General features: G+C 40.8%; 1 protein-coding gene across 3 annotated transcripts in view; it reads left to right on the top strand.

Annotated features, from left to right (window-relative positions):
- Window positions 1-16,448, top strand: part of LOC133576945 (uncharacterized) — a 36,956-nt gene extending 20,508 nt beyond the window's left edge. For 2 of the 3 annotated variants that reach the window (XM_061930379.2, XM_061930377.2), the window contains 8 exons: window positions 39-95; window positions 1,743-2,189; window positions 5,756-5,971; window positions 7,133-7,793; window positions 9,906-10,036; window positions 10,559-10,612; window positions 10,727-10,835; window positions 15,106-16,448. In XM_061930379.2, coding sequence (XP_061786363.2) covers window positions 39-95; window positions 1,743-2,189; window positions 5,756-5,971; window positions 7,133-7,793; window positions 9,906-10,036; window positions 10,559-10,612; window positions 10,727-10,835; window positions 15,106-15,113 — 1,683 coding nt within the window. In that variant the 3' untranslated portion in view covers window positions 15,114-16,448. The remainder of the gene's footprint in view (window positions 1-38; window positions 96-1,742; window positions 2,190-5,755; window positions 5,972-7,132; window positions 7,794-9,905; window positions 10,037-10,558; window positions 10,613-10,726; window positions 10,836-15,105) is intronic. The other variant, XM_061930378.2, reaches the window with a different exon arrangement.
- Window positions 16,449-17,569: the final 1,121 nt, after the last annotated feature.

The raw sequence follows: 17,569 nt of genomic DNA, 5'->3' as shown, positions 1-17,569 counted from the left end.
GGTCTGAGTGTTTTGCCTCATATTGTTGTTTTTTGTAGTACGACGCACTCCTAAAAGCGAAGAGCTCTGCAGATAAGGATATAGTTCCATTAAAGGTGGGCACATGCTTACAAACCCCGTTTCCATATGAGTTGGGAAATTGTGTTAGATGTAAATATAAACGGAATACAATGATTTGCAAATAATTTTCAACCCATATTCAGTTGAATATGCTACAAAGACAACATATTTGATGTTCAAACTCATAAACTTTATTTTTTTTTTGCAAATAATAATTAACTTAGAACTTCATGGATGCAACACGTGACAAAGTGGTTGGGAAAGGGAATGTTCACCACTGTGTTACATGGCCTTTCCTTTTAGCAACACTCAGTAAACGTTTGGGAACTGAGGAGACACATTTTTTAAGCTTTTCATGTGGAATTCTTTCCCATTCTTGCTTGATGTACAGCTTAAGTTGTTCAACAGTCCGGGGGTCCCCGTTGTGGTATTTTAGGCTTCATAATGCGTCACACATTTTCAATGGGAGACAGGTCTGGACTACAGGCAGGCCAGTCTAGAACCCGCACTCCTTTACTATGAAGCCACGTTGATATGACACGTGGCTTGGCATTGTCTTGCTGAAATAAGCAGGGGCGTCCATGGTAACGTTGCTTGGATGGCAACATGTTGCTCCAAAACCTGTATGTACCTTTCAGCATTAATGGTGCCTTCACAGATGTGTAAGTTACCCATGTCTCGGGCACTAATACACCCCCATACCATCACAGATGCTGGCTTTTGAACTTTGCGCCTATAACAATCCGGATGGTTCTTTTCCTCTTTGGTCCGGAGGACACGACGTCCACAGTTTCCCAAAACAATTTGAAATGTGGACTTGTCAGACCACAGAACACTTTTCCACTTTGTATCAGTCCATCTTAGATGAGCTCAGGCCCAGCGAAGCCGACGGCGTTTCTGGGTGTTGTTGATTAACGGTTTTCGCCTTGCATAGGAGAGTTTTAACTTGCACTTACAGATTTAGCGACCAACTGTAGTTACTGACAGTGGGTTTCTGAAGTGTTCCTGAGCCCATGTGGTGATATCCTTTACACACTGATGTCGCTTGTTGATGCAGTACAGCCTGAGGGATCGAAGGTCACGGGCTTAGCTGCTAACTTGCAGTGATTTCTCCAGATTCTCTGAACCCTTTGATGATATTATGGAGCGTAGATGGTGAAATCCCTAAATTCCTTGCAATAGCTGGTTGAGAAAGGTTTTTCTTAAACTGTTCAGCAATTTGCTCACGCATTTGTTGACAAAGTGGTGACCCTCGCCCCATCCTTGTTTGTGAATGACTGAGCATTTCATGGAATCTACTTTTATACCCAATCATGGCACCCACCTGTTCCCAATTAGTCTGCACACCTGTGGGATGTTCCAAATAAGTGTTTGATGAGCATTCCTCAGTTTTATCAGTATTTATTGCCACCTTTCCCAACTTCTTTGTCACGTGTTGCTGGCATCAAATTCTAAAGTTAATGATTATTTGCAAAAAAAAAAAAGTTTATCAGTTTGAACATCAAATATGTTGTCTTTGTAGCATATTCAACTGAATATGGGTTGAAAATGATTTGCAAATCATTGTATTCCGTTTATATTTACATCTAACACAATTTCCCAACTCATATGGAAACGGGGTTTGTACATAGCTTTCACTGAATTACTTAGATTTGATTGACAGATGTGTCGTCCAATAACAGGCCAAGCTCTCCTCTCTGCTGCTGAAGTGTCAGGAGAGAAACAACTTATTGGCGCAGACAACGAGAGCCCTGCGTGAGCACGGCCCCGTGGACGCCACGCTGACCGAGCGAGTTAATCAACTGCTCACCGACGCGGTGCTGCTTCAGTACACCGCTGCATTCACGCATGCAGGTTTTACAAAGGACCAAGGACTGACAACAGGATTTATTTCCAATTTTCAAAAGTACACTTGCTCCGCAGACCCCGGAAACCAGCAACATCAAGATGATTTCCACACAGACCAGAAAAGAAAAGAAAACACCACAACTGTTGATGCCGTGTGTGTACCAGCTGTTGTAAGAAAGAAAATTGCCATCTCACCTGTGCCAACCCTGCAAGAGGACATCAAGGTGCCATCATCACCTGACCCAAAACCGAAAGAAGTTTTTAGTCCTGACACAACCCGGGTGAGTGAAAAACAATTTTAAGAGGTAGGGCTGCACGATTAATCGAATCGACAGCGAGGTTTTAATTAGAGTAATTACGTAGCCGCAAAAGGCTGATTTTTTTTTTTTAAATCTTTGTCCACCGTTTTTGTGACGGACGTGTTTGCCAATCAGAATTTTTGAGCATCGCATTTCTTCCTCGCTTCAAAGAGGGAAAAAGAGGTCTCACTCTGTGCATCGCTCTCAGCACCTGAGCATTTACTTAACAGTAGAATTAACTGAATGCAGTGAGCCCTCTTTTTCGGCATTCACAGTCTTTGTCTCGGTGTGCACACACAGGAAGCACAGTCAGAGCGCCAGTTAGAAGTTCAGCAAAGTAACACAAATTAGGAGGAAAAAAATAAGTTTACAAAGTCAAATGCTGTGGTAATATTTCAGCTTCAAATATAAAGGCAATATGAGCCCATCATCACGGACGAAACGAGCAAGAATGCCGTGTTCACGTGATGGCAACAAACAAAAAACGTCCGACCTGTCAGGCTTGCCCCTGACAGTTTGGTTGTGTTTTAGTTTTTCCTCTGTGTGTGTAGTATTTCCTGTCAGCGCTCTTGTTTTGGTTCTGTTTCCTGTTTGTCTCTCTGAGTGCTGTGTCCCCTCAGCTGTGGCTGATTGGCACCTGGCCACACCTGGTGTCAATCAGCCAGCTGCTATTTATACCTGCCCTGCCCTCCAGTCACGGCTGGATTATTGTCATTGTCGCTAATACTTGTTGTCACTACTACCTGTCGTTGTAGCTCTGTCTACTTTTGTTCACTCTGCTCATGTCATAGTTCCTTCGTGTCACAGTAAGTGTTTTTGTTTCTTGTCCACAGTTAGCATTTTTTCTATTTTAGTCCATAGCCAAGTTTGTTCTACGCCTTGTGCGCGCCTTTTGTTGTTACCCTTTTGTTTATTTTTTTGCCATAGTGTTTAATTATATCATGTTTTCTCGCTCAATGCCTGCCGTCATCTCTGCATCTTGGGGTTCGTCACCAACAAACTCTGACACGACCTAGTTTTTACAAGTAGGTGAAAATAAAGCACTTTAAGATATTCAGTATTTATTTAAGTCAAAATTTTACTGACAAAAATGAGTCCATTTAATTTTTTTGTTCATTTGTTTCGGATAACAATGTTATTTACCTTCCAATTACAGTACAACGGAAAACAATTGTACTGTAATGACAAATAAAAATGTATATATCCTTTTAAATCGTTACTTAATTAGTATTATTATTGTATATTATAATTACACTACATTATAAACACTTTATAGTTTTAATCGATTATTTCTTCAGTTTAAGAGCATGATGTAGACCAGGGATGTCAAACTGGTTTTCATTGAGGGCCACATGGCAGTTATTGGCTGCCATCAGAGGGCCGCTTGTAACAGTCAATCAATCAATACCAATAGCTTAAATAGGTTCATTTTGTCTTCTTTTTGTCTTTTGTTTTTATGTTCAGACAAGTTTGTCAGGTATAATGGAAATAATTTGAAGGTAAAATAACTACCAATGTTTTTGACCTAATTAGCGAGTCTTTAATTGAAGCATTAAAGTTAACTTTTGTTTCAGTTTTCTCGGCAGCCCGTCCAGGTGGCACAGAAGTCAGGTTTAATATCCGTTTTTTGCAGAGTACTGAAATTATTAGGGGTGTAACGGTACACAAAAATGTCGGTTCGGTACGTACCTCGGTTTAGAGGTCACGGTTCGGTTCATTTTCGGTACAGTAAGAAAACGACAAAATATACATTTTTGGGTTATTTTTTTACCAAATTTACAAAATCTTCCACCAAAAATATTTTTCTTAGTGGAATATTTGGTGTGAAGTAATGGGAACCTTGAATAGGTCAATAATTCATATTAACATTGATTTTGATTCAATATTATGTTTTGAGCAATGACAGTTTGAAAGAAAAAAAAAAACAGCTTAGTTTTATTAGTCAACATTGCAACTTTTTCTAAATTACATTTAACCTTTAAGCTTTTTTATTTCACTTTTGTTTTGTTTTTATTTATTTTAATAGTATTTTTAGAATGTGCCGTGGGCCTTTAAAACATTAGCTGTGGGCCGCAAATGGCCTCCGGGGCACACTTTTGACGCCCCTGCTATAGATAATAAAAAATTAAATGTGATAAATCTATGGATAAAAAGCAGAGCCTGGCGACGCATGCGCGTTTATTACAACTCTCTCTCTCTCTCTCTCTCTCTGTCTCTGCCCCTCCCTCATCAATGCTGCTGCATGCACAATTTGTTTTGTTTTTAAGCCCTTCTTAAGCCTGAACGTACATTGAAAATACACGCAACCCTAACTCAAAATGTCGGACATTTGAGGCATTTAAGAAACTCCGCGCTGACAGCTCCGCAAAAGAGGACATGTCTGGTGAAAAGAGGACGTATGGTCAGTCTATCGTAGCCCGTTAGCTACTAGCATTCCGTGTGTTGTGCCTCGGTGTGCATTGTTTACACCAGTGTTTTTCAACCACTGTGCCGCGGCACACTAGTGTGTCGTGAGATACAGTCTGGTGTGCCGTGGGAGATTATCTAATTTCACCTATATGGGTTAAAAATATTTTTTGCAAACCAGTAATTATAGTCGGCAAATGATGTGTTGTTGTTGAGTGTCGGTGCTGTCTAGAGCTCGGCAGAGTAACCGTGTAATACTCTTCCATATCAGTAGGTGGCAGCCGGTAGCTGATTGCTTTGTAGATGTGGGAAACAGCGGGAGGCAGGGTGCAGGTAAAAAGGTATCTAATGCTTAAACCAAACATTAAAAAAAGGTGAGTGCCCCTAAGAAAAGGCATTGAAGCTTAGGGAAGGCTATGCAGAACGAAACTAAAACTGAACTGGCTACAAAGTAAACAAAAACAGGATGCTGGACAACAGCAAAGACTGACTGTGGAGCAAAGACAATGTACATGACATGACAATCAACAATGCCCCCACAAAGAAGGATAAAAAACAACTGAAATATCCTTGACTGCTAAAACAAAGTAGATGCGGGAAATATCGCTCAAAGGAAGACATGAAACTGCTACAGGAAAATACCAAAAATAAGAGAAAAAGCCACCAAAATAGGAGCGCATGACAAGAAGTAAAACACTACACACAGGAAAACAGCAAAAAAGTCCAAATAAGTCAGGGTGTGATGTGACAGGTGGTTACAGTACACCTACTTTGAGACAAGAGCTATAGTGTTGCATAGTTGGTTATGATTTAAAGTCATATCCAACAATTGCGACAACGACTTTTTACTGTCAACTGAGTTTCGTTTTTTAATGATTTCTGCTGGTGGTGTGCCTTCGCATTTTTTCAACGCAAAAAATGTGCCTTGGCTCAAAAAAGGTTGAAAAACACTGGTTTACCCAACGTGCGTTACGCTACTTAATATGTCCGTGTGGAAACTCGTTCGGTACACCTCCGAACCGAACTGGAACCCCCGTACCGAAAAGGTTCGATACAAATACACGTACCGTTACACCCCCAGAAATCATGCTTTATTTTTAACTAGTAAAACTGAGGTATTTTGTTTGACTTCTACTTAACAGCTGCAGCCCTCTGATGATGAACCAGAAAAAACGTCTCCTCTGAACAAAAGACCGCCGTCATCCCCGGTGTCATCCAACGTGTCGGACTCGAGCAGGTCTCACCGAAGTCCTGCACCTCCTCTCTCAGTCAGCCCTGTCAGGAGGAGGCTGAGCAGTCCTGAGAAAATCCTCAACCTGCACGAGCAACTGCAGCAGACCATGTTGAGTGTCTCTCGGGTAAGACATACTTGCCAACCTTGAGACCTCCGATTTCGGGAGGTGGGGGGAGGGGGTGGGCATGGTCGGGGTGGGACGGGGGCGTGGTTGGGGGCGTGGCTAAAAGGGGAGGAGTATATTTACAGCTAGAATTCACCAAGTCAAGTATTTCATATATATATATATATATATATATATATATATATATATATATAAGAAATACTTGACGTTCAGTGAATTCTAGCTACATATATATATATATATATATATATATATATATATATATATATTTTATTATATATATATATATATATACTTTATATTTATTTTATTATATATATATATATATATATATATACTTTATATTTATTTTATTATATATATATATATATATATATATATATATATATATATATATCCATCCATTTTCTACCGCTTATTCCCTTTGGGGTCGCGGGGGGCGCTGGAGCCTATCTCAGCTACAATCGGGCGGAAGGCGGGGTACACCCTGGACAAGTCGCCACCTCATCGCAGGGCTATATATATATATATATATATATATATATATATATAATAAAATACATATTTGAATTTCAGTGTTCATTTATTTACACGTATACACACACATAACACTCATCTACTCATTGTTGAGTTAAGGGTTGAATTGTCCATCCTTGTTCTATTCTCTGTCACTATTTTTCGAACCATGCTGAACACCCTCTCTGATGATGCATTGCTGTATGGCACGCACAAAAGTGCTTTCATCAAATGCACTAGATGGCAGTATTGTCCTGTTTAAGAGTGTCACAACATTGCTGTTTACGGCAGACGAACTGCTTTACGGTATACAAAAACGTGACTGCTGTTGTTGTGTGTTGTTACCGCGCTGGGAGGACGTTAATGAAACTGCCTAACAATAAACCCACATAAGAAACCAAGAACTCGCCCTCCATCATTCTACAGTTATAACGTGATTGGGCAGGTATGCTGTTTATATTGTGGGTTAGCGGAGGACCTGAGTCCGCCTGAATTTCGGGAGAAAATTTGTCCCGGGAGGTTTTCGGGAGAGGCGCTGAATTTTGGGAGTCTCCCCGAAAATCCGGGAGGGTTAGCAAGTATGGGGTAAGATCAACAAAATCTTCACGTTGTATTCACTTCTAAATACATGTGTATGTCTCCAAGGCTTCTGTAAGAAGAGGGAGAGGAGAAGAGTCCAGAGGGAATCTTTCATTCTCAGCTCCCGCATCCCCAAGTCCATCCTCGCAGACAAAGCTACAGACAGCCTGTATCACTGCGCCACCTGGTGGCCCTCTCCCATTCTGCACAGCGTCAAGCCTGGCCAAGCCCCCTCTAGCACTGACAACCACACCTGTTGCTCGAAAAAATCAGCCAACAGCGCTTTTTAACGCAGTCACAGCAAGATGCACTAATAAGCCCTTCACACCTCATTTGTTGGCTAACCATCACTTCAAAGCTCCTTCCTCGCTCTCTGCTAACGTGTTCCTTCGTAACGCTTCATCAAGCAAAGTCAAATCCAGCGCAGGCAGGGACACTAATGTACCAACATCCCCGAAACTGAAAAGTGCTGATGCCGAACCCACATCTCCATTAACGACAGCAATCTTTAAAGCTACTGACTTCACTGCCTCAGACACAAGTGCCCCAACTAAAGAGAATGTCCACAAAGACGTCGATGTCAGCATGACATCAAAGCCAGATGGTGCTGCTTCTGCACGGGACAGCATCGAAATCACTACATTCCACTTCCCTGAGAGACCACCCATGTCTGCAACAAGGTCCCATAGTGTTCCTGGCAAGATGAGACCTTCAAGACCCAGAGCAGGTAAAATGACCTCATTTGCAGAGTAACTGTGAGCAAACACCTTAGACCAGGGGTCGGCAACCTTTACCAGTCAAAGAGCCATTTTGACCAGTTTCACAAATTATAGATAACAATGGGAGCCGCAAATATTTTTTGAAATTTTAAATGTATTAACATTGTATACAAAGTTTTTTATTTGCTTTGTATTAACCAGGGGTCTCAGACACGCAGCCCACACCTTTATGTGGAATTTGAAAGCTGGTGCGGTACGCGGGTTTTAAATGAATGGCTCAGCGTCATGCGCGCCGTGAAGGTACAGCATATAGCACCCACTACAGCCAGCGTGCCTGACCCACTACCCTTTATATGGGGTTTCTGCTTGCTCACGTAAGTGACAGCAAGGCATACTTGGTCAACAACCACACAGGTCACACTGACGGTGGCGGTATAAAAAAAACAAAAAACTTTAACACTCTTACTAATAATGCGCCACACTGTGAACCCACACCAAACAAGAATGACAAACAAATTTCGGGAGAACATCTGCACCGTAACACAACATAAACACAACAGGACATATACCCAGAATCCCATGCAGCCCTAACTCTTCCGGGATACATTATACACCCCTGCTACCAAACCCCGCCCACTTCAACCAACGCACAGAGAGAGAGAGGGGGGGGGGGGGGGGGTTGATGTGTGAGGGAGCAGGGTTGGGGTGGGGGCGGGGTTTGGTGGTAGCAGGGGTGTATAATGTAGCCCGGAAGAGTCAGGGCTGCATGGGATTCTGGGTATTTGTCCTGTTGTGTTTATGTTGTGTTAAGGTGCAGATGTTCTCCCGAAAGGTGTTTGTCATTCTTGTTTGGTTTGGTTCAAAGTGTGGCGCATTATTAGTAAGAGTGTTAAAGTTGTTTTATATGACCACCGTCAGTGTAACCTGTGTGGCTGTTGACCAAGTATGCCTTGCTGTCACCTACGTGTGCAGGCAGAAGATGTATATTGTATAACAAGTGTTGGGCTGGCACGCTGTTAATACAGATTGTAGAGGGCGCCAAATGCTGTACCATCATGGCACGCCCTTATTATAGTTGTAAGGGTGAAAATCGGTGAATGTTAATCCCGGGAGTTTTCTGCGAGAGGCACTGAAAACCGGAAGTCTCACGGGAAAATTGGGGGGTTCAGCAAGTAAGCTGCTGAGCCGCATCAGAGTGATCAAAGAGCCGCATGCGGCTCCGGAGCCGCGGGTTGCCGACCCCTGCCTTAGACCAAGGGTCGGCAACCCAAAATGTTGAAAGAGCCATATTGGACCAAAAATTTAAAAATGTAAATCTGTCTGGAGCTGCAAAAAATTAAAAGCCTTATAAAAGTGTTATAATGAAGTCAACACATGATGTGTCTATATTAACCTACTATCAAAATGACTTTAAAAGTCTTATAAAAATGGGACCCATTACTTCTCTGCTTGGCACTCAGCATCAAGGGTTGGAATTGGGGGTTAAATCACCAAAATGATTCCCGGGTACGGCACCGCTGCTGCTCACTGCTCCCCTCACCTCCCAGGGGGTGAACAAGGGGATGGGTCGAATGCAGAGGACACATTTCACCACAACTAGTGTGTGTGGTGTATTGACAGCCATGGATTGACCATGGATTGACCAAGTATGCCTGATAAGCACTCCAGCAAATCAATAAAATCGACAAAGCTCACTTTTGTGCATTCACGCACAGCATAAAACGTTTGGTGGACAAAATGAGACAAAGAATGAGTGGCATAAAACATGTCTTTCTGTGGCAGCATCGGAGAAACTTGTGTATGTAAACAAACTACGATGAGTTCAAGGATCTAGGACAAAACTGTGCTTGCCAAATACTCATAAACAGTGGGATTTCTAACAATTAGGAAGGTGTGTCATGTTTGTTCTCCTACAGAAAATTTTATTTTTTTCTTTATCTTTTTCTATTTTCACACATCTCTGAAAGAAGTCCAGGGAGCCACTAGGGCGTCGCTAAAGAGGGTTGCTGACCTCCCGCCTTAGACACAACATTGCATTTTACAGTTCAGGGGACTGCAGTTGCTGAATTGTTGTCAGAAAGGCAGCGTGTGTAAGACGTGTTTTGTATGATCCTCTGCAGAAGCTCCAGCGGAGGTGCTCTCTGTGGAGGTCATCAAACAGGTGGGTAACAGCAGCCTCCTTATTGGCTGGGAGAGGCCTCCTCTGGACGAGCTAGGCTGCAGTCACGGCACATTCGTGTATGGATACAGGGTACGCGCTTCAGATGTATCTACTTAAAAAGCATATATATACAGTACGGGCCAAAAGTTTGGACACACCTTCTCATTCAATGTGTTTTTTTTATTTTCATGACTGTCACTGAAGGCATCAAAACTATGAATGAACACATGTGGCGTTATGTACTTAACAAAAAAAGATGAAATAACTGAAAACATGTTTTATATTCTAGTTTCTTCAAAATAGCCACCCTTTGCTCCGATCACTGCTTTGCACACTCTTGGCATTCTCGTGATGAGCTTCAAGAGGTAGTCACCTGAAATGGTTTTCACTTCACAGGTGTGCCTTATCAGGGTTGATTCGTGGGATTTCTTGCTCTATCAATGGGGTTGGGATTGTGAAGGAAAAGGTGCGTCCAAATGTTTGGCCTGTACTGTATATATCGTATAAAAAATGTAATGGCTTATGTTGACAGACACTTGCTATGCATTATTAGTTTAACATGTGGTATTAAACGTACAGGTGAGAGTTTGTTTCTATGATATCGCATTTTAGGTGTTTGTGGATGGGGAGTTCTACAAGTCTGTCATGAGTTCTGCGTGCACCAAGGTAACAATCAGTGATGTTTTGAAGGACATAGCTAAGACCAGAATATTGTAACTTTTAGTTTACACCAAGGTCATGTTGCGCGGCAACAAACGTGTCCCCTTCTTATTTTTACAGTGTGTACTGGAAAATGTGGATTTGACGGAACCAGTGGAGATTGGTGTTCAAACACTTGGCTCTAATGGGCTGATTTCAAACAGTGTCCTTGGCTTTTACACGTCTCCAGGTGGGTCAGGTCACCTCTGAATCGCATTGTTTTGCCTATGTCACAGGCGTCAGATGTGGCCCGACATTTCATTTTATTTGGCCCTCGAAAGCCTGGAAATAATATGTATCAATAAAGTACTGTAACTTATCTTACTTTCTTTCTATTTTGGGAGAAAAAAATGAATAAAAAATACTCCATGTAATCGAAAATTATGTTAACTTAAATATTGTCTAACTATGCAAAAATATATCATCAAACATTCAAACCATTTTTTAAATAGAAACAAATACTAATGATAATTATTTCTAAGCAAGTTGTCCATCAAATTGTGCAATGTAAAAGTAGCAATAGATTTCATGGTAAAATTGTGAAATTTGCTGTGGTTTTTTACAGCATTTTTCTCTGAATGAAAAAAAAATCTGTACTTTTTTTTTACTGTAATAAACTGCGATGCCGTTTTGGCATTTACAGTAATACACCGAGAAATCTACAGTTGTTGATTTGTGTTAAAAAAAAAACTAACAATCTGGCAGCTCAGGTGCCAAAATTTTACTGTAAAATTGCTGTTTTTTTATTCACAGTAAAAAACTAATGTACGTTTTGCAGTAGAATTCTGGCAACCGAGCTGCCTTTTTTTTTACCATTCCATTAACAGTAATATACACTACATTTTGAGGTGAAATTATTGTAATTTACCATATTTTTTTTACATTTTAGTAAAAAAAGAAAATCTAATAAAATGCATAGAAATGTTGTGTAATAATAGTTTTTACCGTTAGAAGCGGCCCTCTGGGGCCAAACATATCTGTGATGTGGCCCTCAGTGGAAACGACTTTGACACCTCTGGCCTACGTCGTACAAGATGACAAGGAAGAAAAATCATAAGAATATAGGTATTTCATCAATATGGATGTTGTCATTTGTCTTTACAACTATGCAACAGTTCTGCCTTCAATTATTTAATTATTCTGTTGGCTGTATTTTGCTGCAGTGTTGAACAAAAAAATTATGGTAATAATAAAGTAAATCAATTACAGAAGTATCTCAACTTAGGAGCTTAATTGGTTCTACAAACCCCGTTTCCATATGAGTTGGGAAATTGTGTTAGATGTAAATATAAACGGAATACAATGATTTGCAAATCATTTTCAACCCATATTCAGTTGAATATGCTACAAAGACAACATATTTGATGTTCAAACTCATAAACATTTTTTTTGTTGCAAATAATCATTAACTTTAGAATTTGATGGCAGCAACACGTGACAAAGAAGTTGGGAAAGGTGGCAATAAATACTGATAAAGTTGAGGAATGCTCATCAAACACTTATTTGGAACATCCCACATGTGTGCAGGCTAATTGGGAACAGGTGGGTGCCATGATTGGGTATAAAAACAGCTTCCCAAAAAATGCTCAGTCTTTCACAAGAAAGGATGGGGCGAGGTACACCCCTTTGTCCACAACTGCGTGAGCAAATAGTCAAACAGTTTAAGAACAACGTTTCTCAAAGTGCAATTGCAAGAAATTGAGGGATTTCAACATCTACGGTCCATAATATCATCAAAAGGTTCAGAGAATCTGGAGAAATCACTCCACGTAAGCGGCATGGCCGGAAACCAACATTGAATGACCGTGACCTTCGATACCTCAGACGGCACTGTATCAAAAACCGACATCAATCTCTAAAGGATATCACCACATGGGCTCAGGAACACTTCAGAAAACCACTGTCACTAAGTACAGTTGGTCGCTACATCTGTAAGTGCAAGTTAAAGCTCTACTATGCAAAGCGAAAGCCATTTATCAACAACACCCAGAAACGCCGCCGGCTTCTCTGGGCCCGAGATCATCTAAGATGGACTCATGCAAAGTGGAAAAGTGTTCTGTGGTCTGACGAGTCCACATTTCAAATTGTTTTTGGAAATATTCGACATTGTGTCATCCAGACCAAAGGGGAAGCGAACCATCCAGACTGTTATCGACACAAAGTTGAAAAGCCAGCATCTGTGATGGTATGGGGGTGCATTATTGCCCAAGACATGGGTAACCTACACATCTGTGAAGGCACCATTAATGCTGAAAGGTACATACAGCTTTTGGAATAACATATGCTGCCATCTAAGCGCCGTCTTTTTCATGGACGCCCCTGTTTATTTCAGCAAGACAATGCCAAGCCACATCCAGAACGTGTTACAACAGCGTGGCTTCGTAAAAAAAGAGTGTGGGTACTTTCCTGTCCCACCTGCAGTCCAGACCTGTCTCCCATCGAAAATGTGTGGCGCATTATGAAGCGTAAAATACGACAGCGGAGACCCCGGACTGTTGAACGACTGAAGCTCTACATAAAACAAGAATGAGAAAGAATTCCACTTTCAAAGCTTCAACAATTAGTTTCCTCAGTTCCCAAACGTTTATTGAGTGTTGTTAAAAGAAAAGATGATGTAACACAGTGGTGAACATGCCCTTTCCCAACTACTTTGTCACGTGTTGCAGCCATGAAATTCTAAGTTAATTATTACTTGCAAAAAATAAATAAAGTTTATGAGTTTGAACATCAAATATCTTGTCTTTGTAGTGCATTCAATTGAATATGGGTTGAAAAGTATTTGCAAATCATTGTATTCCGTTTATATTTACATCTAACACAATTTCCCAACTCATATGGAAACGGGGTTTGTATAACGGAGCTCCTAACTGAAAACACTTGTATCTCAAATCAACATATCCCATTGAAATGAATGATATCAATATAATTGGTGCTTGGCCCTCCGAAAAAAGACCTTAATATTAACATGTAACATGCCTTTTAAAAAGAAAACAAACTTTTAGATGAGAAATATTGTATAAAAACATTACAATATAATATACTACTCACAACTTACAGTAGTTTTATTAAATAATGTAATAATGTACAGCAGAGAGTGGACTTCTACGGTGTCTCCTTTCAGCTGCTTCTCCGTCAAACACACCATCAGCAGCATTTAGGTATTATTTTAACATTCTTGGCTGGCGTTAGACTCATTCTGCTTCAGTACGGTGCAAAATAGCAGGGATATGATCGGATTGCTTCACCAAATGTATGTTATTCAATGAGTATCATCGCCATGTCTTCTTCTCAGCACTGTCCTTCACACTCACTTTTTTCCATCCCATGGTTGGGAATCAATGTTTTGTCGATCTCCAGCTATAATCTAGTGCAGGGGTGCTCATTACGTCGATCGCGAGCTACCGGTCGATCTCGGAGGGTGTGTCAGTCGATCACCAGCCAGGCATTAAAAAAATAGTCCTAAAAATGAGCGATCATAAATCTTCACTATGACGTCACTTTCGTCACTTGATTGACATTCACGGCACCCGAGGGTCTTCTGAGATGACGCTGGCTGCTGCCAGCTCATTAAAATTACCGACTGGAAGGCGAGAAACACTTTATTTCAACAGACTCTGGCGCCGTACCTGTCGTCAAAACTCCAAAGACCGACTGCACAGTTGCGCTAACAAAACAAGAGTCTCAGAGAGCTGGCGTGCACAAGCTAGCAAGCTACGGAGTTTGCCGACAATGTATTTCTTGTAAAGTGTATACAAAGGAGTACGGAAGCTGGACAAATAAGATGCCAAAAACCAACCACTTTCATGGTATTGGACAGAAAGGAGGACTTTTTTCTCCTCCATTCGAAAATGCGGACGTTTTTAGCACCACTGTCTGATTCCAATCAATGCAAGTCATCAGAATCAGGTAATACACCAACTTATATTCTTGTCTTCATGAAAGAAAGGAATCTATATGTGTTAAACATGCTTGTATTATCTTTAAACACCTTTAACTTATTAACAATATTAACTATATGTATTAAACATTCTTGTATTATCATTAAACACCTTTAATTTATTAACAATATTAACTATGTGTTAAACATGATTGCATTATCATTAAACACCTTTAATTTATTAACAATATTAACTATATGTGTTAAACATGCTTGCATTATCATTAAACACTTTTAACTTATTAACAAAAACATATATTTCACAAATAAATTATATATATGAATGAGGTAGATCCCCACGACTTGATCAATTGAAAAGTAGCTCGCCTGCAGAAAAAGTGTGAGCACCCCTGATCTAGTGCTAGCCAGTAAGACCAGATGTTTTGGGCAGATTTTACGATGGCAACTACTCAATGCTTGTAACTCCATTAGCTGACAGCTCTTATCTCAAAACACTTAGTTTAAGTTCGGGAACTCTTAAGTGAAGGTACAACTGTAATAAATACTTTCTCGCCCCATGCAGGATTATGAAAGGCCGTGGTCCTAACTTCACACTGGACCAGCTCAGGTCACCTCGACAGTAACCTTGTCACATGGTCATGGCCGAGCAAACTAAAGACGGACTAAACACAGAGATGTAAAAGCAGGTGAACATTTGTCTTTTACACGAAGATATTTTGACGCCACGTGTTGGATTCAACATTTTGAAATCCTCCCCAAAAAAGCTGTCCCTCCCTTGCAAAGAAGCCAAGAACTTTATCAACTAAGACTTCAGGGTGATGTTTACACTGTGGTCAACACAGACCGACATCGTGTGTCTTACTAATTCGCTGAAGAACTTCGGATGCTTGTGAAATCTTCAAATACACATATGTTGGCACACATTCTACTTTTTTTTACTCAGAAAGCCAAATATGAGAGACTAAAATGAACTCCAAAGACTATTTCCTGGAAGACATGGAACACAAAATCTATTTCAGTCCATACATTTGCACACAATCCTGTATAAAAGAAGAGTTAGATGTCATGTTTGCACACTTACCTTTTTGATTTGAATACAAATCCCATAACCTGTTTGCCACTTCTAGAAACTAAACGCGGTGCGGCAAAAGTATTTTTCTAACAGTTGGTTCGATTGTTTACTCCTCGCAGCTGTACAGAGAATAAATGCTTATATATACAAAATAGCATTGCAATGTGTCCAGTTGCAACTCTCCACTTTGACCACTGGGTGGCAGCCCTTTTTGCTCTGAGGGCTTTTGGCATCACAGATTTGGTGCTATATAGAGAAAGGATGTTGATCTCGCACAACAAAAGAAGCAGGAGCAAAGACCCATGAATCACCTGCTGTGTTGGACACTTTTGTTTTGCTCTTTGCTGACGCTCAGCAGAAAGTGCTGTGATTGGCTTTGTTCGGCCAGGAAAGGTGCTTAGCTCACCTAAACTTATACAAACGTCTTCTACCTCTGTGACCTTTGTCTTCTTTTGATGCTGTTCTTCTTGCCTTCTGATGTCACACAGTGGATGAAGATGAAAGCTCACGCCAACTAAATCTAATAGAACAGGACAAACCTAACGTTGCAAGTATGGTAAATCACTTCCATGTGATCATTTTTTTTTATGTGATTGATCGTTGCCAATGGTTCATCTGTCTGTCAGTTGGCAAAATAAAACAAAGTTATGAGCTAATTTTCATAAAACTGTTAGGAAAAAACATCTGAGCTTGGGCCTGATCCAGATACTTTCTACAACGTCACCTTACAGAATCAGAAGTACTTTGTTAAAGGGGAACATTATCACCAGACCTATGTAAGCGTCAATATATACCTTGATGTTGCAGAAAAAAGACCATATATTTTTTTAACCGATTTCCGAACTCTAAATGGGTGAATTTTGGCGAATAAACGCCTTTCTATTATTCGCTCTCGGAGCGATGACGTCACGTTGTGACGTCACATCGGGAAGCAATCCACCATTTTCTCAAACACACTACAAACACTGAGTCAAATCAGCTCTGTTATTTTCCGTTTTTTCGACTGTTTTCCGTACCTTGGAGACATCATGCCTCGTCGGTGTGTTGTCGGAGGGTGTAACAACACGAACAGGGACGGATTCAAGTTGCACCAGTGGCCCAAAGATGCGAAAGTGGCAAGAAATTGGACCTTTGTTCCGGACACTTTACCGACGAAAGCGATGCTACGACAGAGATGGCAAGAATGTGTGGATATCCTGCGACACTCAAAGCAGATGCATTTCCAACTGGACTGGACTGATCAGCTTTCAGGAAAAGAGAGCGGATGAGGGTATGTCTACAGAATATATTAATTTATGAAAATTGGGCTGTCTGCATTCTCAAAGTGCATCCATCCATCCATCCATCTTCTTCCGCTTATCCGAGGTCGGGTCGCGGGGGTGAAAAAAGTGCATGTTGTTGCCAAATGTATTTCATATGCTGTAAACCTAGTTCATAGTTGTTAGTTACCTTTAATGCCAAACAAACACATACCAATCGTTGGTTAGAAGGCGATCGCCGAATTCGTCCTCGCTTTCTCCCGTGTCGCTGGCTGTCGTGTCGTTTTCGTCGGTTTCGCTTGCATACGGTTCAAACCAATATGGCTCAATAGCTTCAGTTTCTTCTTCAATTTCGTTTTCGCTACCTGCCTCCACACTACAACCATCCGTTTCAATACATGCGTAATCTGTTGAATCGCTTAAGCCGCTGAAATCCGAGTCTGAATCCGAGCTAATGTCGCTATAGCTTGCTGTTCTTTCCGCCATGTTTGTTTGTGTTGGCTTCACTATGTGACGTCACAGGAAAATGGACGGGTGGTTCAAATCAGGCACTTTGAAGCTTTTTTTAGGGATATTGCGTGATGGGTAAAATTTTGAAAAAAACTTCGAAAAATAAAATAAGCCAATGGGAACTGATTTTTAATGGTTTTAACCCTTCTGAAATGGTGATAATGTTCCCCTTTAATCGCCGAGGG

Source organism: Nerophis lumbriciformis, linkage group LG36, assembly GCF_033978685.3.
Source record: "Nerophis lumbriciformis linkage group LG36, RoL_Nlum_v2.1, whole genome shotgun sequence".
Taxonomy (NCBI): Eukaryota; Metazoa; Chordata; class Actinopteri; order Syngnathiformes; family Syngnathidae; genus Nerophis; species Nerophis lumbriciformis.
This window is presented reverse-complemented; position numbering and strand designations above follow the sequence as displayed.